Source organism: Macaca fascicularis, chromosome 11 (genome assembly GCF_037993035.2).
Source record: "Macaca fascicularis isolate 582-1 chromosome 11, T2T-MFA8v1.1".
Lineage (NCBI taxonomy): Eukaryota > Metazoa > Chordata > Mammalia > Primates > Cercopithecidae > Macaca > Macaca fascicularis.
This window is the reverse complement of record NC_088385.1, coordinates 88136346-88161016: the sequence shown is the minus strand read 5'-3', so window position 1 is coordinate 88161016 and position 24671 is coordinate 88136346. Positions and strand designations below refer to the sequence as shown.

At 34.2% G+C, this 24671-nt stretch overlaps 1 protein-coding gene across 30 annotated transcripts in view; it reads left to right on the top strand.

Moving 5' to 3' along the window:
* PPFIA2 (PTPRF interacting protein alpha 2) overlaps window positions 1-24671 on the top strand; it is a 515275-nt gene that overhangs the window by 414651 nt on the left and 75953 nt on the right. For all 30 annotated transcript variants that reach the window (XM_065524620.2, XM_074007496.1, XM_074007492.1 and 27 more), the window contains 5 exons: window positions 4253-4473; window positions 9878-10115; window positions 13393-13422; window positions 16790-16920; window positions 18637-18791. In XM_065524620.2, coding sequence (XP_065380692.1) covers window positions 4253-4473; window positions 9878-10115; window positions 13393-13422; window positions 16790-16920; window positions 18637-18791 — 775 coding nt within the window. The remainder of the gene's footprint in view (window positions 1-4252; window positions 4474-9877; window positions 10116-13392; window positions 13423-16789; window positions 16921-18636; window positions 18792-24671) is intronic.

Below are 24671 nucleotides of genomic sequence, written 5' to 3'. Positions count from 1 at the left end.
GGTCTAACATTTAAGTCTCTAATCCATCTTGAATTAATTTTTGTATAAGGTGTAAGGAAGGTACTGGTACCAAAACAGAGATATAGACCAATGGAACAGAACAGAACAGAGCCCTCAGAATAATACCACACATCTACAACCATCTGATCTTTGACAAACATGACAAAAACAAGAATTGGGGAAAGGAATTGCTATTTAATAAATGGTGCTGGGAAAACTGGCTAGCCATAAGTAGAAAGCTGAAACTGGATCCATTTGTCCATATTTGTACACAGGCCCTTGATGCCTTTTGGGTTTAAACTGGCACCAGTATGTCATGTATTAATTAATCCATCAAAGTAGGCATTCAATATCTATTGAATACATGAATAAATAAATGAGCAAATGAAAGCTACATTAAGTTCATCTCAATTTTTTTCTCATTATTATGTGACAAATTAATTAAGTGCTACTTGATATCAACAAAAGTTGTAACACAAATACTAATTCTGATTCTCAATTCTTAACTCAATGCTCAGGGAAGTATCATGTGGCCTTCCATAGAAATCATTTTATATGATCACAAAAATAAAAACCAATTTTTTAAAAAGCAGAATAAAAGAGATCTAGGACCTCTCTTTTATGTCCAACCTCCTCATTCATTCAGATAACAGCTTGAAAAACACTGGTCAATTGCTTACTTCAAATGGAAGGCTTCTTATATCCATTTAAAAAGCATAACCATGTAAATTAGCATGCCTTGGGCTTAAAATTACAGATATACCTTGTTTTACTGTGATTTGCTTTATTGTATTTCACAAGCATTATGTTTGTTAGTTTGTCTGTTTTTTACAAATTGAAGGTTCCTGACAACTCTGCCTCACGCAAGTCTATGGGTGCTATTTTTTCAATGCATATGCTCACTTGGTATCTCTGTCTCACATTTTGGCAATTTTCACAATATGTCTTTTTTTTTTTTTTTTTTTTTGAGGCAGAATATTATTCTGTCACCCAGGCTGGAGTGCAGTGGCACTATCATGGCTCACTGCAGCCTTGAATTCCTGGGTTTAAGCAATCCTCCCATCTCAGTCTCCCAAGTAGCTGGGACCACAAGCAGGTACCACTATGCCCAGCTAATTTTTATATTTTTTTGTAGTGATGGGGTTTCACCATCTTGCCCAGGTTGGTCTCAAACTCCTGTGCTCAAGTGATCCTCCCACCTCGGCCTCCCAAAGTGCTGGGATTATAAGCGTGAGCCACATCAGTTCTCGCAATGTTTCAAACGTTTATTATTATTATCATATCTGTTATGGTGATCTGTGAACAGTGATATTTGATGCTACTATTGTAATAATTTGAGCATGCCACAAACCATGCCAATATAAGACAGTGAATTTAATCTATAAATGTTGTGTGTACTTCTGCTCCAACAGCCATTTCCCATTGCTTTCCCTTTCTTTGGGCCTTTGTATTATCCAAAACACAACAATATTGAAAGTAGGTCAATTAATAACCCTACAATAGCCTTAAGTGTTCAAGTGAAAGGAAGAGTTGCACATCTCTAAGTCAAAACTAGAAACAATTAAACTTAGTGAGGAAGACATGTCAAAAGCTGAGTTAGGCCAAAAGCTAGGCTTCTGGCATGAAACAACCAAGTTGTGATTACAAAGGAAAAGTTCTTCAAGGAAAATACAAGTGTTACTCCAGTGAACACACAAATAAGAAAACAAAACAGCCTTACCGCTGATATGGAGAAAGTTTTAGTGGTCTACATAAATGTGATCATTTAGTGATAAACAATCAAAGCATGCACAACATTCCCTTAAACCGAAGCATAATCCAAGGCAAGACCCTAACTCTCTACAATTACATAAAGACTGAGAGGTGAGGAAGAGGCAGAAGAAAACTTTGAAGCTAGCAGAGGGTAGGTCAGTTCATAAAGTTTAAGGAAGGAAGTCATCTTCACAACATAAAAGTGCAAGGTGAAGCAGCAAGTGCTGATGGAGAAGCTGTTACAAGTTATTCAGAAGATCTAGCTAAGATAATTGATGAGAATGACTACACTAAACAATGGGTTTTCAATGTAGATGAAATCACCTTCCATTGGAAGAAGATGCCAACTAGGACTTTCATAGCTAGAGAAGAAAAGTAAATGCCTGACTTCAAAGCTTCAGAGGACAGGGGTGAATGAATGCAACTGGTGACTTTTAAGTTGAAGCCAATGCTCATTCACCATACTGAAAATCCTAGGGCCCTCAAGAATTATGCTAAATCTACTCTACCTGTGCTCCATGAGAAGAGCAATAAAGCCTAGATAACAGCGCATTTGTTTACAGCATGGTTCACTGAATATTTTAAACACACATTTGAGACTTATTGCTCAGAAAATATATATATATATATATTCCTTTCAAAATATTACTACTTATTAACAATGCACCTGGCCACCAAGACCTCTGACAGAGATACTCAAAGAGATTAATGTTGCTTTCGTGCCTGCTAACACAACATTCATTCTGTAGCCCATGGATGAAGGAGTAATTTTGCCTTTCAAGGATTATAACTTAAGAAATACATTTCACAGGGCTATAGCTGCCATAGGTAGTGACTCCTCTGATGGATTGGGGCAAAGCCAATTGAAAACATTCTGGAAATGATTCATCATTCTAGATGCCATTAAGAACATTTATGACTCATGGGAGAAGGTCAAAACATCAACCTTGACCAGGCGCGATGGCTCACACCTGTAATCCAGCACTTTGAGAGGCCGAGGCAGGTGGCTCACCTGAGGTCGGGAATTAGAGACCAGCCTGGCCAACATGGTGAAATCTCATCTCTACTAAAAGTACAAAAATTAGCTAGGTGCACCTCTGCAATCCCTACTACTCTGGAGGCTGAGGCACAAGAATAGCTTGAACTCAGGAGGCAGAGGTTGCAGTGAGCCAAGATTAAGCCCGCCAGCATGTGCAACAGAGCAAGACTCCCTCTCAAAAAAAAAAAAAAAAAAAAAATTTCAACCTTAATAAGAGTTAAGAAAACATTGATTCTAACCCTCATGGATGACTTTGAAGGGCTCAAGACTTCTGTGGAGAAAGTAACTGCAGATGTGGTGAAAATAACAAGAGAACTAAAATTAGAAGTAGAGCCTGAAAATGCAACTAAATTGCTGCAATCTCATGATAAAACTTGAACAGATGAGGATTTACTTTTCATGAATGAACAGAACATGATTTCTTGACGTGGAATCTACTCCTGGTGAACATTGTTAAAATGACAACAAAGGATACAAAATATTACATTACATAATTGATAAGGCAGTTGCAGGGTGTGAGAGGATTAACTCTAATTTTGAAAGAAGTTCTACTGTGGGTTAAATGCCATCAAACTGCATTCCATGCTACAGAGAAATCGTTAATGAAAGGAAGAGTCAATCAATGTGGCAAACTTCATTGTTGTCTTATTTTTAAAAATTGTCACAGCCACCCAACCTTCAGCAACCACTACCCTTATCAGTCAGCAGCCATCAGCATCAAGGCAATACCCTTCACCAGCAAAAACATTAAGGCTCAGATGATCATTAGCATTTTTTAGCTATAAAGTATTTTTAATGAAGGTATGTTCATTTTTAGACATAGTACTATTATACACTTAATAGACTTCAGTAGAGAATTAGCATAACTTTTATGTTCATTGGGAAATCAATAAATTTGTGTGACTCTATTGTTAGAACTAACCCTGAAATATCTGTGGAGTATACCTGTACATAATTTTGCAATATTTTAAATAATATTTTGTTACAATCGATGTAAATAAATGTTGGGAAGAGAATTCTTGTATAATTTCTTATGTGATAATATTTGTGGTCTGAGCTTATAATAAGGAAATATAGGAAGACTAATTATTTTAAGTCTTGAATGCTTAAGTACAAATAAATAAAGATTGCTATATTTGGAAATAAGGAACAGTATTGCAAATACATGCTTTAAAGTAATTGTTACCTTGGAATATGATCAAACTATAAATCATATAGAAGTTTATCATCTTTATTTCTATTAAAATCTTGATATTTATGCTGACAATTAATCCCTCACATTACTTACGATGTCAAGGAACTATTTTATGGAAGCAAATAAATTAAAATGTTAATAATTGGTTCAGTTTTTGCAAGGTCAGTTGTAAAAGCATGCCTGTTGTTGTTGTTGCTGTCTTTGAGATTAGCGCTTTGAACATGAGCAATGTGATAAATATTCTGCATTTTTCATTTACCATTCAGGTGAAATCTCTTGGGGATCATGAGTGGAACAGAACTCAACAGATTGGAGTACTAAGCAGCCACCCTTTTGAAAGTGACACTGAAATGTCTGATATTGATGATGATGACAGAGAAACAATTTTTAGCTCAATGGATCTTCTCTCTCCAAGTGGTCATTCCGATGCCCAGACTCTAGCCATGATGCTTCAGGAGCAACTAGATGCCATCAACAAAGAAATCAGGTAACTTCAATTAGTACTGATGGTTTCAAGAAATTAGAAGACCTGGATACTGTGCTAAAAATATAAATACTAGATCAGAAGCATTAGCATTGACTGGGAGCTTAATAGGTCTGTGGAATCTCTGACCTAACCCCATATGCACTGAATCAGAATGTGTATTTTCAGAAGATTCCCAGGATATCTGTGTATTTCCTTTATAATATTAGGACAGCCTTTGTAAGGAACATACATGAAACATATAAGACTAATTACATTAGTGACAATATAAAAGAATAAGTTAAAGGCAAAACTTTCTCCAGTGAATTTTAAAGCACTTTTTAAATTAAAATTTACTTAAAGGAAAGTATTTGTGATAATCACGTACATTCTTCAGATACATTACATACTGCAGTAAAGATACCAAATAGTATGCAAGTTAATGTGCATTCAAATCCCTTAAAATATTTAAACATTGGAGTGAAATTAATTTATCATTCTTTTTGTCAATTTTATGCCATTTATATCAGGGACAGCCTGTTTCTTGGAAGTTTATTAATATTAACAGTTTTAGAGGCTGGAAAGTCCAAGATGAACGTTTCAGCAGGGTTCAGTTTTTGGTAAAGGCTCTCTTCCTGGCTCCAGGGAAAGGGAAAGTAAGGCAGGCGATGGGAGGCAGAAAGACAGGGGGAGAGAGAGAGAGAACATAAATATAGTAATTCTATGGAATTAAACCTCTCTCTCTCTTTCTTTCTGCCCCCCACTGCCCACCCACCTTTCCATTTCCCTGGAGCCAGGAAGAGAGAGCCTTTACCAAAAATGGAACCCTGCTGGAACCTTGATCTTGAACTTTTCAGAACAGCAAATTAATTTGACTCCAATGTTTAAATACTTTTAAGGGATCTGAAAGCCTTTACCAAGGAAAGATTTATGGAAGACTTCATGTAATCTCAATTACCTCCCCAAGATCCTATTTTCAAATACAGTCATTTTGCCCTTTAGAGCTTCAACCTGTGAATTGAAGGTGGGAGAAAAAATTCAGTTCATAGCAAAGCAAATGCTGAAAGCAGGATAGAGTCCTCTTCTCTGCCAGGAACACTTGAGAAAAAAAAAATTAATGCCTTTAAATGGGATAAACTAAACATATTACTACTTTTCTTAATAATAAAAATTACATTTTTGTAGTAATATATTGCATGAAAATTCAGAATTTTTTTTTATTTAAATGGGGTTTCGCACTGCTATCTAGGCTAGTGTGCCATAACTCAGATCTGGCTCTCTGTAGTCCACAACCTCCCAGTCTCAAGCAATTCTTCTACCTTACCCTTCCAAGTAGCTGGGATTATAGGCATGTGCCACCATGCCTGTCTAATTTTTTTAATTTTTTGTAGAGACAGGGTCTCCCTCTGTTGCCCAGGGTGGTCTTGAACTCCTGGGCTCTAATGATCCTCCTGCCTTGGACTCCCAAAGTGTTGGAGTTACAAGCATGAGCTACCACACCCAGCCTCAGACTGTTAATCTTAGTGCTTGTGGCTGGTTAATTGTATTCACTGATGCCTAAAACTTGTGTTTGAATTGGGCTGCTACCATATTTTAAACAGACACAATTTTTATAGAGTTTTTTATGATTAATATTCTTACATCAATGAAAATACATTTTCACATATTAACGCTGAAGTTTATAACAAATTAGGATGATCAATAAAAATCCCCTAGCATTTTGGGGATGTATGTGTGAAAATTTTCTAAGTAAATGGGGACCAAATTCATTTGCATTCTTTAAATATAAAAGGCTTAATATATCTGTGAGACATAATTTAATATTATGGCCTAACAAGTATCTTTATTATATTTTCATTTCAAAGGCAATAAAACATGTGGTGATATGAATTATTTCATACTATATATGAAAAACATGTACTGTTGCTATATAGTACCCTAATAATAGATGGTTTTCATTACAATTGAAATTGGACAAATTAACATTTCAAATATTGAGAAATGTTGGCACTCTGATAATTTCATTTTAATTTAATATATGGTTTCTTGAACCCCATTGACATCAGCTTTTTCTGTCAGTTCCTTGACTAACCCCAGTGATGAACCCAATTGTATCAGGTATATTTGTGTTCTTTTGATAATCCACAAACCATTCTTAACTTGTTTTTTCAACTGGTGAACATGTTTTAAGTCTTTTGAACAATGCCTTTCTTTTTTCTTTCTGGCTCTAGCTAAATCAATTGGCTTCCTTCTACTATTATTCAAACTACCTATCATCACCCTACTGCACTTAAGAATAGTTTTTTACCTGTATGACAATAACCATTACTATCTGGTTTCTTTGTAGTATGCTAGTTCTCCATGTAATCCAACCTCACTGCAGCCAGAGAAGACTTTTAAAAACAGAAATGTGCTTATGTAATTCCCCTCTTTCAAACGATTCAGTTGCTCTTAGGATACAAACCAAACTTTTTAATATGGTCTACAATACCTCACCTGTCTCACCACTCTCTAACCATTTACCTTACCTACTTTCCAGTTCCTTGATGTTCCATGATCTTTCTTTGGTTGTGTCATCCCTTTTTTCTGGAACATTCCTCTCATTCTGCACCCTTCTACCCTAATATTTCACTCATGTTACCCTTACTCACCATGGACAGCTCCTCCATTACTTCTTCAAGGAAGGTAGTACTGTCCATCAGTTCTCTACCTTCACTAGATTGCAACTTTTATAGGAGCAAGAAATGTTTCTGACTTTGCTTATCTTTATTTGTAGGTCTTCGCTTGATATTTAGAAAGTTCTCCATAAATATTTGGTTACTCTAAATAGAACATAAATATTAACTGAATAACTGAGTAACACTTTCTGATGCTGTTCAGCTAATGGTTGAATTTACCAAATTAAGTTTGAAATCAAGTCTATATTCTTGTGATATTTATTTTCACCAAAGAGATCAACACACCTTCAATAACAATCTATTTCTCTTCAGTGACTCTTATTTTTGTAACATTAGGGTAGCAATTTCTAGTAACAATCTTGGCCAGTAGGTTAATATAGTTGTTTTTTGTAAGAAATTTGAAAAATACATGAAATGTGATTACATCACATTTAAAAGAAATAGTCATCATGATTTAGACCAGAGTGGTCTGCTAATAACAACCAGAATTTTTCTCTGGTTAAGATTTTTCTTCTTTCATAAACTAATTTAGCCATTTAAAATAATGCATGTTTTCTAGCTTCACAGCTCACTGATTCAAATTACTTCAAACCCATTTGCCACAGCACTGTTCATTCATCTGTTATTTTATAGTTAGCTACTATTTTCTGTTAGATTAAACTTCAATCAACGTCTTACCCAACTTGTTCCTCTAGGTTTGGATCTCTTATACAATTTATATAATATCTAAAATTAATAACCAAAATTTCTGTGTACAGCAGAACCACGTTACATCTCACCAGAAAAAAAAAAAAATTTCTAGGAGTCATTTATCTACTAAGTATTTTAAAAGTACAAAATGCCTTCTTTTTTTTTTTTTTCATTTTTATTTTTTGAGGGGGAAGGTAGTATTTTCTTTCCAATACATTTTAAGCTATGTTACTATGTACTGTGTTACTTGATTAAACCTTTTTTGGGGGTTCTGACCTTGGGGTGAAGTTAAAAAATGCATTCATGAAAATAAACTTTGAGAGTAACAGAATTCATGTTCTTTTTCTAAGTGAAAAATTATAATTAAGTGTAAATGTGCCTCATAATGTTTTAACCAAAATGAATCTTTGTGAAACATATTTGATTAGATTTTAAGTCCATAATTTGTAAGATTTTTAAACAGCCTGTTAAAAATCACAAAGATCACTTATTCCAATGACAGGTAAGTAGACTACCAAAGCACTTTCTGCCTTGCCAGGGAACACATACTACTTAAAAACGGAAGGATTTACAGAATAGTTAGTGAAGACACCAGCAGTGAGTTAATCATCAAAAAGCTGGTGAACATATAAAAACAGGGAAGTAAATGTAGCTCAACTTCCCACAGTAAACGTAGACCAGACAAGTATTTCCTATTGAATAGATTTAGCAAATAAATTACATTCTCTATTCTAAATATGTAAAAAGAAAATTTTGAAGTGATCATAAACTTGAAGATAAGGGTTCTATATAACAGAGGATCACAATAAACCATTGTAATTAAGAACAAAATAGCTCAGGAGAATTTTACAACCCACTTATCAAACTATACTGGTACACAGTTTCATTACAACAACATACAAAATGTATATAGATTTGATTCAGAATTCAAACAGAATTTTTATGCAACCTAGCTAAAGCTCTTTCTTATTTGTGCCTTTGTAATAAATAATTTATAAGTATTCTTGAAGATACTTCCCAATTTAAAGAAAAAGGACTAGTGCTTTGCTGTCTCAAAAGCATTTACATTAATTAGTTTGTTGTTGTTGTTGTTGTTCTTGTTGTTGTTGTTGTTTGAGACAGAGTCTCACACAGGCTGGAGTGCAGTGGCACTATCTCAGCTCAATGCAAACTCCGCCTCCTGGGAGATTCTCCTGCCTCAGCCTCTGGAGTAGCTGGGATTACAGGCATGCACTACCACGCTTGGCTAATTTTTGTATTTTTAGTAGAGGCGGGATTTCACCATATTGACCAGGCTGGTCTTGAACTCCTGACCTCGTGAACCGCCCATCTCAGCCTCCCAAAGTACTGGGAGGATTACAGGCATGAACCACCATGCCTGGCCTAGTTTTGTTTGCAAGTTATTTTTTCATTATTTGTGTATTCATCAGCTATCTGTATAACTAAATTTTCACATTATTACCTTTTCTGATACTTATTTAAAGGAGGCTTGGCTAAGTATTTATTAACTTAGTCTCAGGGTTTTATTTGGCTAATTATGAATGACAGCTTATTGAGGATACTATCCTTTAAACTTTTTCATTAGGTAGGAGGTAAGAGTCAGTGACTTTGAATCTTATGAGGCGCATTTACACGTAATTATAGTCTTTCACTTTTTCTAAGCTATTGCTAGTGCTTTGCCATCTCAAGGCTGAGTTTCTAAAGTCTCTTTTATTGGTTCCTGAGGTCAAATATAAGATTAGAATTAATGGTAGAGATAAACTAGGTTCAAGATTTTTAAAGAGTTTTAGCAGGTGGTAGCATACAAAGAGGGTAAAACTGAAAGTTGTCGGGAAAAATGTATCATTTGAAAACAATTTTTAAAATTGAAGCCAGGAAGTCCCTGGAATTTATTGAAAGTTATACTGTTTAGAGAAAAGGATGAAAAAGTTAGATTTGATGTAAAATGTTCAAGAATAGTTTCTATTGATTTATTATGTGAATTCCAATGATCTTTACAGCAGCATATAATGGATCCATATTAAATTATATATGGATCAAAATTAAACTGTATCTTTCAGGCTAATTCAGGAAGAAAAAGAATCTACAGAGTTGCGTGCTGAAGAAATTGAGAATAGAGTGGCTAGTGTGAGCCTCGAAGGCCTGAATTTGGCGAGGGTCCACCCAGGTACCTCCATCACTGCCTCTGTTACAGCTTCATCGCTGGCCAGTTCATCTCCCCCCAGTGGACACTCAACGCCAAAGCTCACCCCTCGAAGCCCTGCCAGGGAAATGGATCGGATGGGAGTCATGACACTGGTATGGTGTTGTGTCCAGAGAACTTTTGCCTCCTGTTAAGATTAATGATGCTTTAGCTGAAACTTAACTGGGTGTTTGTTCTCGTCTAAGTACTTTCTGTATATTTTATTGTTTATTTCTTTTCTTATTCACAACATCCCTATGTGATCTGCACATTTATGAATCCCATTATGAGATGAAGAAATGGTAACCCACACAGGTGCTGTAACTTTCTTAGGATCAAATAGTAAGTCAATGATAGAGCAGAGATCTAAATAGCACATTATAAATTTCAATGAATGGCTGGGCATAGTGGCTCGCAGCTATAATCCTAGTGCTTTTGGAGGCTGAGGCAGGAGGATTACCTAGAGGCAAGGATTTCAAGACTAGCCTAAGAAACATAGCAAGACCCCATCTCAAAACAAAACAAAACAAAGAAGAAAAAGAAAAAAATAAATTAACTGGGTGTGGTGGTGGTGGTCTGTACCTGTAGTCCCTGCCACTTAGGATGCTGATGAGGCAGCAGGATCCCTTGAGCCTAGGAATTTGAGACTGAAGTGAGTTATCATGGCAACACTGCACTCCAGCCTGGGCAACAGAGTGAGATTCCTTCTTGAAAAAAGATAAAATAAAATATTTTTTTAAATTGAATGACTTAAGCCCCTAAGTACTTTTTTATTGATGGCATACTGAGGAAATCACTTTGGACACCATGTGTGTGTGTTTTTAACATAATAAGTAACAAAACTTAGTATTATAATTGTTTCAATACACCACGATAGAGTTTTATAACTTTTTGATATATAATATAAATTTTTTGCATTATTTGTATTGTTGAGAGCCATAAAAAGCAACAGCAACTAATTTCTAATTTTGTCTTAGACTTTATATTCACATTTTCACATATATACATTAATTCCTTATTTCATTTATCCTTATATTTGGGATTAGAAGATGGAAACCTAAATTAGGAAGTACCCTGGATGCAACTGAGAAAAACATCAGATTGCCCATTCTAAAAATATACATATAATATATGTATTTCATTATAAAATATATTTATTTACATATATATAAAATAAAACCTCTGGAAAATACGATTGTGATGACTACTGAATACCATGATACATTTAATTCTCATGGAAAAACTGGAGGTAGTAGGGCATTATCTCAACAGAGAGTGGAGGTTTTGGGAGTATAAATGGAGTGCCCATATTCAAAACAGCTAATAAATGGAACTGGATTTTTCCTCAAATTTCCCTAATTTAAAAGCATGTACTATCCTGTCTTTTGTTTCTGTCATTACTTGGAAATATAGTATGTTGAAATGACACCAATGATGAAGATTAAAAGATTATGAACTGTTTATGGAGGTAAAGTTATGATTTTGTAGTGAATGTACATTGGCATACTTACAATTATGAGACTTCCAAGCCATAAAACTTACGTAAAAGAAAAATTGAGAATATTTTTAAAAAAGAAAATAGTTACCTCTTTAAGCTGCTGAGTCCACTATTTGCTGCTCATTTCCAAAACTTTCTGCTAAAAATGGTTTTTAAATAGAATAGACAATGGTCAACCAGAACAATGCCCAGCTAATCAGAACTGATTCCACTCGGATACAGCACAAACTTCTAGCCAATGTACTAGGATATACTAACCAAACATGCTGAACTACATTGTGATCTGCTTATTTTAGAAATTTAGGAACCATTCATCTCATTTTATTAGTTAAAAGTGACATTGTCTCTTGCTTAGTTTCTGCATATATAAGTTACACTACATAGTATTAATGAGCAACTTAGTACCAAAGCTACAGTAAGAATCCTGGACCACAGAATAAAATTTAGTCAGCACTCAAGGCAGGAATACTTAGATTATTTTTGTACTGCTTTTATTTCTGACGTTTTTACAACACAGTTTTACCCTTTTATGGTAGCATCATAACTCTTGATAGTGCTATTATTTTCATGGTAATAAAATAACATATTATATATTATATATAATAATATATTTATAATCTTAGATGTGATTGTGATTGTGTGTGTGAGAGAGAGAATGATGCCAGTGCTTTCATGAATTTTCTTAAACAGTTAGTCACAAATAAATAAATAAATCCATAAAACATGAATTTTATTACACTGTAATTAGAGTAGTGAAAAAATATTTAGGGCATTCTTGGAAGAGTAAGAAATATTTAAAGTGTTTAATATCTAAGTCAGAGAAGCGAGAAATGAAATCCAGGAAGTCCTTAACACCTAATATAATTATGTTACCAATTGTATTATTTTTATAGTAAAACATGGGTAAATTTTTTTAACCTGAAGAAAATATTGTAGGAAAAAAATTTGTTGGATATAATTCATGGTTAATATTCAGAAGAAGATTAGAATTTTTAGAGAGAAAATTAGAGATTGAAAAGATATTGCATTATTTGTATTATTTAATAATTTACAAACATTGTGGTATTTTTCTCCTGATAATAAAGCATACCCGTATTTACTTTTACCTCACAACAAATCCATAAGCAAAAAACAACATGTTAGTGATATCTCGTTAGACTATTGAGTGGGGTAAAATCAACACATTTCTCAACAACAAAAATGCAAAACATAATGGAATAGTTTCACAGAAATTGTTTTGCTTACCTAAGAAATTTGAACAAAGGCATTAAGTGAATAAGGTTCACTTGAAATCATAAAACACAACTATTTTTAAAAGTTCTAAAAAAGAGCATTGACAAGAAAGCAGCAGTCCCAGAGCTTTTGGCATTTGTGGTATGGAGAAGGATTTTAGGATTCAAGAAATTCTGAGATCCCTCAGGAGCAGCGTATCTGCCCAAAGGAGGCCCAAAGCTTTGCATATAGATGGGACAAAAACAAGAGTTTATAAACTCCTTATATATGCATTGGATCTTCATTCCCAATAATATTTTATTGGAAAGATGAAGTCTCATTTATTTCTCGTTAGCTCAGTCTTCTAGCTAGACTCAGTCGCTCTAGCTCATTCCACAATTTCTCTTTCCCACGGTCCATGCCTCGTATCCAGTGCCTGTACACATGGCCCCGTTATGGAAACAAGCCTCTGACTTCTGTTACCTGAGAAGTTCCCTCTCTAAATTTAACTACTACAAGGAGTGCTTCTATAGTAATTAAAAGATATTTATTTAGAAAATAACAGAATGAAGAAAAAAATGATAGTCAAGTTGTAGATACTATTTAAAATTGTAACATAGTTAAATGAATGTTAATTCTTAATTAATTCTGTTTTATGTTGTTTTTATTACTGCCAATCACAGCCAAGTGATCTAAGGAAACATCGGAGAAAGGTACTATAAATGACTTTTACATCATTACGGATTGAATATTGTTTTATTCTATGAAAGCTTTAAAATAATATTCCCTGTAGTCGAATGTTAATAAAACATTAAAAAGTTGAGAGTATTTAAATTGTATTGAATTGTTTAAATTTGCTTATAATAGAAAATACTTCAAAGATAAAATTGTTCATGCTTTCTGGAGAAATAATTAGATTATAAGAAACATAATATCCTGTTTTTCATTGAATATTTAAACCAAGGATGGTATAATTTGATATTTTAATATAAATATTTATATTTATTAATATATACTACACATATTTTAATATTTAGCATATATAATTAATGCTCATTATTTTCAAATATTTTATTATTATTGTGTTGATAGGATGAGGACAACAGATCAGGAGACAGCTGTCAAAAAAAGGTAGTTTGTTACTCACAGTTCCCAAAAGGAGAGAGTACTCTGTGCCTCAGGACAGCACCAGGGTCAGTCAGGAGGCAGAAGGCGCAGGGCCAGAAGGCTTTCTGAGGTCTCTTAGGGAAAGGCAAGACAAGGCAGGGTAAGCAGGTTTAGGATGGGTAGCTTGATTAATTTCGTCTGGCCCCAAGGTGTAGGGACTCTCTCTAGTTGTCTCAGTCTGGCCCACAGGTAATTAGGGCAAAGGAATATTGCCTCTTGGAGAGTAAGAGCCAGATGGAGAAGATGATTTAGAGTGTGGGCTGTGAGTTCTTTGGTTTGCATATGAAAGGTGTACTTATAGGCAAGTGATGTGCTATTTCCAGGAATTAACTATCCCTAGGGATAGAGGAGCATCCTCTCAAGATGCCAGATCATCAAGTATATGCAAAATAAAAAATATATATATGGTTGAAACACTGCTGTTCTGTTTGGAATGAAATCAAGAGAATAAATATGGGATATGGGAAACAAAATGAAAAGTTCTGAATCACAAAATGATGTCTTATTAGACAATTGAGTAGAGCTTGCACTCATGGGACATCAGATGAGAAAGATTTCAAAGATTCAAACTACTATGCAGTGCAAAAATCTATTCTTCAGCATCTTCAAGATGTGGTAGTCAGCCTACACCCAAACATTGAAATACTCCTGGAACCAGACAACTTTTATTTCCTTTAAAAAATGGTAATAAGGGAATCTATATTATACTTACATGGCTTGAATAGATGGAATTAGCATTTTCTTTTCCTGGGCTATTATCTGTCTTCCTATAGCCTCTTCTCCTTAACAATACCAGTTCATTCTTATTTACCAAGTTTACCAAGGATAACGTCTTTATTTTCTTTGACCTCCATCACCTTAAAAGGACTATAAAAGTTTAATGGGTGTTAGAAATAGGAAGGTAGGATGGAAGGTTCTATACGAAAATGTAGTCTCAAATAATTCAGGAATTAACAACGTAATTTGTGAAAAAAGTCACGGAAAGAAGGACCACAAACTAAAAAACCTTGCGTATCAGGGGAAGAAGTTAAATACATGCTGGTATTTACACTTCAAAAGAACACCTTAAGAAAAGTGTTATATCACTTCCATTTTGCTGATGAGGAAATTTAATATTAGAGCAGAAAAGTAATCAGCCTATTTATTCAACATTTAAGAGAAATCAGAATTCAAACCCCTCTCTGAGTCCAAAACTCTAAGTGACATTCAGAGGAAAGTTTTGTATATGATGTTTTTAAAAGCTGTTATTGGGAATAAGTAGTTTGGCTGGCAGGGAGAACAAAGAAGGTATTTTATAAGGTGTTTCAGAAGCAAAATTCTGACAGCAAAAATGGCCCTGCTTAGCAGAAACAATCAGAGAAGAGTCGTGGTGGGATCACAGAACTGTGAAAACACTAACTTGTATTAGGAATAGTTCAGAAACACGCTTAAGAGTTTAGCTGGGGTGTGGGTTTGAAAAGGTTTTCCATAGCATCAGAATCAAGCCGAAAGCAGTTACTGAAAAAGATTCTCCTGATGGCAATATGCTAGTTGAATAGAACAAAGGAATTATAGAAAAATGCCTACCTACCTAAGCTGTTAAAAGGAACCTAGGATTGGGTGACAAAAGTCCTGATAATTTCATGAAGTTCCTCGAAGGTACGAGGTCTTTATCATAGATAAACACATTTATGCATAAGAGCTTTACATAAAAACAAACAAAATATTTCCCCAGAACTTTAAAAATTTTTGCTTAGCCATACTTAGAACTTTTTTCATCAGAACTCTCAAAGCCATAAGTCTTTAGCTGTGTTTTCTACAATCCTGATCTCTCCATATTGTGTTACACAACGATGCCATGAAAAATATGCAGCATTGTTGTAAAAACTACTTCTCTACAATTAATTTGACATTGGAAACAAATTTTAAGTTACAGCTCTATATCTTGATCTCTGACAAGATGGATAGTATCCTGAGTTGTTCTGAATTCTGTACTAAATTGTTATTTAAGGAAATCCCTCCCATCTCATCTTCTTTTGGTTTTCTGTATGTCTTTGCCAGTTTTTCCATCATGGTAGTAAAATGAAACAATTTGGAAATATCATCATCTTACCTTTTATTAGTCCCACTTTAAAAAGAGTTTTTTTCTTACAAACCACAACTCATATTTTAAACACCCTGTAATAAATTTCATCAGTCATTTCATTGACTGATGTAAAGCACTTTATCTGATAAAGTTATATTTTATCAACTTCTCATTTCAAAAATCCCTGCTTAAAAGATGTCTTTATTATGATAACCTGAGTATGTATAATCCTATATTTTAGTGAATTGTTCAAATGTGTGTTTAATACCTTTTTGTAAAGAGTTTATATTCTGATATTATAAAATATCATAGATCAATGTCAATAAACACTATAGATCAATAGTCAGCATCTAGTTGATTTATGGCAGGGGTGTCTAATCTTTGGCTTCCCTGGGCTACATTCATTAGAAGAAGAATTGTCTTGAGTCACACATAAAATACTCTAACACTAATGATAGCTAATGAGCTTTAAAAAAAAATGGTCGGTGCATAAATCGTTTTGAGACAGTTTAAGAATTTGTGTTGGGCTGCATTCAAAGCCGTCTTGGGCTATGTGTGTCCAGCAGGCTGTGGGTTGGAAAAGCTTGATCTATGGTGTTTATTAATGAAACATTTTTGTGTAGTGGGTCTATGATTTTTTTAAAATTTTAATGTGTCCACTTTAAATATCTGTGAAAATCAAACTCTTTAATGGGAATTTATACATGTAAGACTTATATGCCCCAAGTTTTGTTGTTTTATTTTGTATTAAAATTACTCAGTAGCCTTGCTCTCATGATTCTCCATTTGTATCAATTTCAACTGAAATTTAGAAAGGGTTTATTTGAATGTATTGTTTTTGCTTCTAGATTGCAGTTGTGGAAGAAGATGGTCGAGAGGACAAAGCAACAATTAAATGTGAAACTTCTCCTCCTCCTACCCCTAGAGCCATCAGAATGACTCACACTCTCCCTTCCTCCTACCACAATGATGCTCGAAGGTAAGACGCTGCAGGCACACTGCACATTGAATGCCCTCCTTTCAAAAATATTCCTCTTCCTTCATTGTTGTCAAATAGACTGCTTAACGATTTACATTGAGGCAGAATTCTCCAACTTCCTTTTCCCAGTATCACTTGTGAAATAACCACATTTCAATTTTGATATCGAATTTGTGTTTTTAAAATTAACTGTATCTTTGTGGGCTTATTAGTCAAAATAGATAAGAATAGCTCTTCTAATTTTTAGTGGATATTTTCTATTAAAATGAGATCAGGCTAGAGGAAGGACTTACTAGAAATATTAACAAAAAACTAAGGAGACTCTAGGACAAGATCATAAATTTGGATTACAGTATAAGCATCATTAAAGTCTGAAAAGTTTATGATTATGCCTTTTAGCAGACAGGTATGTGCACCCTGCAGGTACTGCTGCTGCCAGCAATAATAACTCCTCAGTCAGAAAGTTATTAGAAAAGAAAAAAAGTCCTTGACTAAAGTATTAAAGAAAAAGATAAGTCTAGATGGAGAAATATGTCATTTGTCCTCACAAGTCTTTATACTGTCTTATCCATATGCATAGAACATTACAAACAGATCTCTATAATCACTGATGATATGAATATACCGAAGCATGTAGTTTATATCTGAAATGTATCTTCTCCTATTGTCTCATCAGTTGCAGCATCTGTAGACACATAATTGATGTAACCAAATATAATGACTTAAGGATTAATACTTCAATAAAAGAACTCTCTTCTAGATAGTATGTTTTACAATAAATGTTTTAAAAGTAGGGCTTTCTGTGTTGGCAGTCATTTCTTTTTTCTGATTATTTTTTATTGTTAATGTGGAAAAATCAGTTACTTCAGCTTCAAAATATTACTTCTTTCACTCTCCAAAAACAGAGTATATTTCAGCATATAAAAAGTTATTGCTTTGAAAGTTAGGGAATGTGAGTTCAAATTAATTGGCATGAATAAGTAAAAGTAAGTAATTTATCATGGTGTTATAAAATTAACAACAGTAGAAACTAATAGCAATGTCTATTGATCCCCTCCTATTAATACAATGTCAAATATATTGACCAGAAATTGAAACTTAACCAACTGCTTGAAGAGCATTTCAGTTTAACATGTATTTAAAATAATATTTGAGAACTCTAATTAAGAAAACATATACATTGATCACGAGGGTACATGGTTTGTTGCTTCCAGATTGCAGCCAGATTATTTTAAATTAACTGAATTTAGAGGAAAATCAAGTAAAACTGTAGATTGGAAGAGCAGCTTCAACTTCACAATTAGTTATATTTCAGTTCCTTGCTGTAGGTCATTATGTTTAAGATTAGAAAAACAAACTCTGAGAAATAAATAGATAATGGATCAAGTACTCTATAATAGAAGGCCATTTATCAGGCAGTTAATAAATCAGCCTATATTCACTGATTAGTTTGAGATGATATCAAAAAAGTAAGAAAAAAAGCCATTTGGAACAAAAGTACATTTCTCTTATGGAAATTTGGAGGTTCAGGGCCCAAGGCTGAAAAAAAAAAACTGCACTTAATATCTTAAAAGGAAACACGGGAAGATAGGGGGAAAAATGACATTACAAGTCTACTTGTTCCTCTTTTGGTGCATTTATAAAGGAAACAACTTTTGTGTACCTTGTGGATGTTGCACGAAAATGAGCAATATTTTCCTCTTTTGTGTTTTGCAGTAGTTTATCTGTTTCTCTTGAGCCAGAAAGCCTTGGGCTTGGTAGTGCCAACAGCAGCCAAGATTCTCTTCACAAAGCCCCCAAGAAGAAAGGAATCAAGTCTTCAATAGGACGTTTGTTTGGTAAAAAAGAAAAAGCTCGACTTGGGCAGCTCCGTAAGTATGCATTTGCTAAGACTTTCTACTGCCGCTCATTTTAGTCACGTCAGAGTGCTCGTCTATCTTTCATTTCATTTCATTGCTCTTCTTTTCATTTCTTCTCTTTTCTACCTGACAAAATTTATATTTTGATCAGCTTTGAATGTTCAGTTTAGCTGAATAATGCTTGATAAAACTTACAGTGAAAGAGTATTGTGAACTTTTCAGTTCTTTTGTTTATCTGTTTATAACAATAGCTAAAATTTATTTAATGCTAACTCTTGTGACAGGCACAGCTACCTACAAAGTAAATGTTATTGCTATAAACGTTATTTTATTAATGAGTAAATAATGTCTTCATAAATCGCATAACTGTGATATTCATCGTGGTGCCAATATTTCAAAATCAGCTTAAAACCATTGAGTATACTGCCCCTTAGAGCATGAATGTGTGTAAAAGCTTAGCGATGTAGATTTAAAGGTTTTTCTGTTGAAAAAATTGGTAAGCCTCCAAACAATTAAAAAGAATATTTTAAAAGTTAGAATAAAGCTTTATATGTGTTACATAAAATGTGAAGAACATGATTTTTTTTTGTTTGCTTAAAACTATCATACCTTCCCCCTAATAAACTCTATGGTGTATAGTTGAGGGACGAGTGTGGGGAAAATAATAAGGCAATAGATATTGTGTTATAATTAGTTATTATCAGTGACTGATAGAATAAAAATATAGATCAGTACATTTGAAATGGTCCTACTTAAATATATATTTAGAAATAAGCAGATATACATACATGATACATACTTACATAATTATCTGAAGAATAGGTGATATTTCTGAAATGATTATATATATACTTTGCTTTTTGGGAGTTGTCTTTCTATGTATTAACTTTTAGAGTTATATTATTGGGAAAGAATTAAACTCCTACCTACAGTGGTAAGTGCTGAATGGAATGACCCAAATTTCTTAGTACATCCTTTGGTTTTTCAAATAGAGGAATAATTATTTGCAAGGAATACCCAACTCCAAGACTTAGTTTTCTGCCCTACCACCAAAAGAATTTCTGATTACGATATTCATGTTTGCAGACTTATGACTACAGTATCCAAAAATGCCTTTCCTGGCTTCCACAGTGTGAAACCCACACAAAACATCAGAAGCTACAGGAAACTAATGTGCGAGCAGTGTGTGATTATATGTTCCCCAACAAAGGAATTAAATCTTTCTGTATTCCTCTTTCTCAGTAGAGGAACTCTTTAAAATTTGTTTTATCTTATTTGACAACTCGTGGTTGTCTTACCAAATGATCTGTCATACCCAATATATTACAGTGTCACTATAGTGTGGGTGGTTAATTATTTTTGAGTATTAATTTTGCTAACATCATAATCATATTTATTTATATTTCAACATATATTCATCTTTGTTACCATAATTCACACTTTACTTTTAAAATGTATTTAATTGCCCTTATCACTTAAAATTTTCTGTTGTTATTTCATATTTAACTTTGATGAGAAATTCCTAAATCATTAGAAATTTCACTAACAATATTCTGTCAAAATCAAGGTATGCAAGATATAAGTTTAAGTCTAGAAAAATATAGAACCTTCGAGAAACTTAGCATTTATTACTCATTTTCAGTGACTGTGTGTTTTAGGTCAGAGCAGATAAGAATTAACTCAATTATGATTACATTCTTATCAACCCCACCAAAGTCAGAAACTAGCAATAGTTAATTCGGGTCACAGTTTATACCTGGGAAGGTTTCTGAGCTCTGAGTAATATTGCTTTATTTCATAGAACAGCAGAGGTAGAGTTTAAACAAAGCCAGAATCAGCAGCATGTTAAGGACTACAATGTGGATGAGGAAGACAGGAGCAAAATGCTATACCAATGAGGCTAGGTAGAAGCTACATAAATGGGGAATCAAAGCTTCCAGAAAAAAGGAACAAAGTCTTTATTGAAAATAAGACTGAAAAAATAAAAATAAAACAGGTATAAACACTTTCCAGAAAACCATATTTGCACCAAAGGAAATGATACATGGGCCCCATTGATACTTTAGTTAAGGGCTATGAATTTTAGGTCTGCTTTGGTCCTAGAAGAGGTATCCAAGTTGTGATGGAAAGACCATACATGTTTTTCAAACCCAGGGACTACAACCTAGTACTGCTTCTTCATGCATCTGAGGAACCTAGGGAAACATCTCCAATGATTATGATTTTAATGTCTTGATCTGAAAAATTCTAAAACACAGGAGCATTGTCAATGTTCTTTCTTCTACCAGTGAAAACAGAACTATAAAATACAATAGTATGCCAGGGAAAGTATTAAGGCAAAGAGATAGTGATGTCAAAGTACCAATTTTGAAATTCTGAACCATGTGCTAAGATTTATAACTCTTAAAAGGTTTAACTCAAAAGAGCAGAGACACATGACTTAACTTGAAAGCAGCTATACTACATGCCTATAAAAGAAATACGGTGTGGAAAAGGAAAGCTGTGTAAATAAAACTATGAAAATTTTTCCTTGGTTCTCTCAGAAATGATGAACAGCAAAGGAGATGTTTGTAGTCATTCACAAAGGAAAATATTTGGAGAGGGTATCTTATTTGTTGTATATAATAATTTGAAATGCTAGGGTAATAACATAAACTTCAGATAGGAACGATCAGTCAATGTGATTGTATGGATAACCCCTACCCATGAAGAATCAAACTCAATATGTACATTGTCTGTTCTTACTAATGTGTTACTAGCATAGATAATATCAATATGGAAACCCAAAACTCAAAGGAAGCAATGTGTTGAAAAGCAACTGAATAAACCTAACAGAAACCAAGCAAAACTATTTTATTTTAAAAATCTCTTATGGCATCCTTTTCAAATGGTTAGTTCACTCAAATTACAAAAGTAGGATAGAAAAAGCTGTGGCACTAATAGGAGATTTCAAGTTTTTATATATCTTGTGAAAAATTCATTCTATTCTTACCAGGGTTTACAGTTCTTGTTCATATTATTATTGCTTATAATGTAGGAGTAAGATTTCCAAACTGAAATGTCTATCAGTGTATGGGCAAAGATAAAAAGGAGTAGTGCAGACTTAAATGAATCAGTGAGCATTTATTCTTCCATGTTAAGCATTCAAATTCCATTTGTAAGTACTATTCAGGAAAAACAAAGCGTAATACAAGCCAAGTTTACCTGAAGGTCACAGTTGAATTTAGGGAAGCTCACTTAACAGAGGAAGCATTCCTTCTAGCTTACTTGGGGATCTGGTTTTAGAGTCATTCTATCTATTTCTTTGTATTTTTGTTCACTGACTTTTTTTTTTTTTTTTTTTTAAACAGAATCTCACTCTGTCACCCAGGATGGAGTGCAGTGGCACAATCTCGGCTCACTGCAACCTCCGCCTCCTGGTTCAAGTGATACTCCTGCCTCAGTCTCCCTAGTAGCTGGGATTACAGGCACCCGCCACCATGCCCGGTTAATTTTTTTATTTTTAATAGAGATGGGGTTTTGCCATGTTGGTCAGGCTGATCGCTACTCCTGATCTCAGGTGATCTGCCCACCTCGGTCTCCCAAAGTGCTGGGATTACAGGCATGAGCCACCACACCTGACCATTCATTATCTTTCTATGTCACAAATCCCAGGATGAAAAATTACATAAACAAGTTTGGTTTGTATCCCCATGACAACAGGACCAATATGTACTTCTGTTGACTTCCTGGAATATAGATTCGGAATGTAATAGCATCCTGCTATTGACCATGCACAATGACCATGATCTCTCTGCACCCCTCAATTTATACATCCATATGCAATGCATCTCTGATATTTCCATTATTGTTCCAATACGCTCATGTCTAATCTATACTTTTAAAAGTTGTCACTTGATCTTGCCATTATCTCCAAATATTGACTTATCTTTACCCTGCATTTAATGTACAAGACTGAGTTGTTCACAACTACTTTTTTCCTTCCTCATCTGTCAATCACTTTACGACCTACCACAGCATCAATTCCAAACACACTACACTGAAACTCTAGAAATAGGCGCAGTCTTAACTAACATGGAAAAGTAGTCAGGACACCAAAGGCTGTGTACTGTCAAAGCAATTCCAGAGGATGGTAACACACAATTATATTTATGATGATGTGGATTAAGGAAGAAGAAATGTATCTGAAATGGGAGTTTTCTGCCTAAAACAGATATGAAAAGATTTGTTACAAAAGTTGGAAAGTGAGAACATGACAAATAATAGATAGAAGCAAGTGGCATCGACATGTAAAAGCAGTGGCAGGAATGCCATCCATCAAAATAAACAGACAATTGGAAAAATCACCAAGATCAAAGTGAGAATTATAAAATCTATATTGTTATTTTTGTTTAGTAATGCATAAATTTAGAGAAAATGAATGAAATGAAGGTTTATCTGATGTGAGTAGAGTATACAAATAAGTGGAATCATTCAAAAACTCATTTTTGTTTCTATCTGTTTACTTGAAGAGAAAAAGTTCAGCAGAATATAGGAATTACCAAGAGGGCATTTATGCCCCAGAATTGAGGAGATATTTTTTTTTTTTTTTTTTTTTTGGTGGAGGGAGAGAAGACATAGATAATCCAAAATAATTTATTTATTCCTATTTTTAGTGAATAGACATGTATTGAACCATTCTTAAATGCAGAGTACAATTATGGACTTTAGGAAAATGACTAAGGCATGGCTGTTGGCATGGAGGAATTTTCACTTTAGCAAAGATAGTACATAAACAGATACAAACTTTATACTTAAAACAAAAACTTCATGATTTTTTGGCCCAGAAATGTTTTATCTGCTACATTGTCTGTCCTGTCAGAACTAGGAACAGTGGCCATGAACCCTAAGATCTGTGATCATGCATAAATAATTGCAGTCCTGACTAGCTTGACTTTTAATTTTATCTGAAGGCATTAATCTATTTTGAAACAAAGTAAATTAACCTATGTTAAAAACAGCCACGTCAGACTAATTTCCTTTGTTTCTTTGACAAATTTGCTTAGTAACAGATAAGGAAAGGTGGTGAGCAAGCCATCACTCATGAAATCCCTGGGGACAAAATGTCAAAATGGGGTCTGAGTGATGGAACAGGTAGGTGGGATTTATAACTGGTTAAATAATCCTTGCCCAGTAGTGCTGATGAGTGGAGTAACGTCACCTTGGATCAAAGTTTCTAGTGGCATGATTAGGATTTTCTCTGTTCTTGATCAGCACATTCAAAATCACTTGGATATGAATATTTCAACAGCTCAGGTATCTGATTGATACCTGAGGGTATTACTAAGGGGAGGAATCCCAAGTGAAAAGATTAGTATTACCCCTAAACACTATCTCCCCCGCCAAAAAAAAAAAAAAAAAAAATAGAATGGATATAAGGGGGATCTAAATTATCCTACTCTAAAAGTATAGCTCTTAGAAGCAAGATTTTAAAGAAAAAAAAATAAAAATTTCAACTGACTCTAAAGTCAATATTGATTAATAAGTTTAGGCCACATTAATAGACATAAGAGTTATCGAGACCATCCTGGCTGACACGGTGAAACCCCGTCTCTACTAAAAAATACAAAAAACTAGCCGGGCGAGGTGGCGGGCGCCTGTAGTCCCAGCTACTCGGGAGGCTGAGGCAGGAGAATGGCATGAACCCGGGAGGCGGAGCTTGCAGTGAGCTGAGATCTGGCCACTGCACTCCAGCCTGGGCGGCAGAGTGAGACTCCGTCTCAAAAAAAAAAAAAAAAAAAAAAAAAAAAAAAAAAATAGACATAAGAGTTGATATGAAAGTTTTTTCTACTCTACTCTGCTATGATAAAATAACAGCCAAGCAATGGAATTCATTCTGGTTACTGTATATTT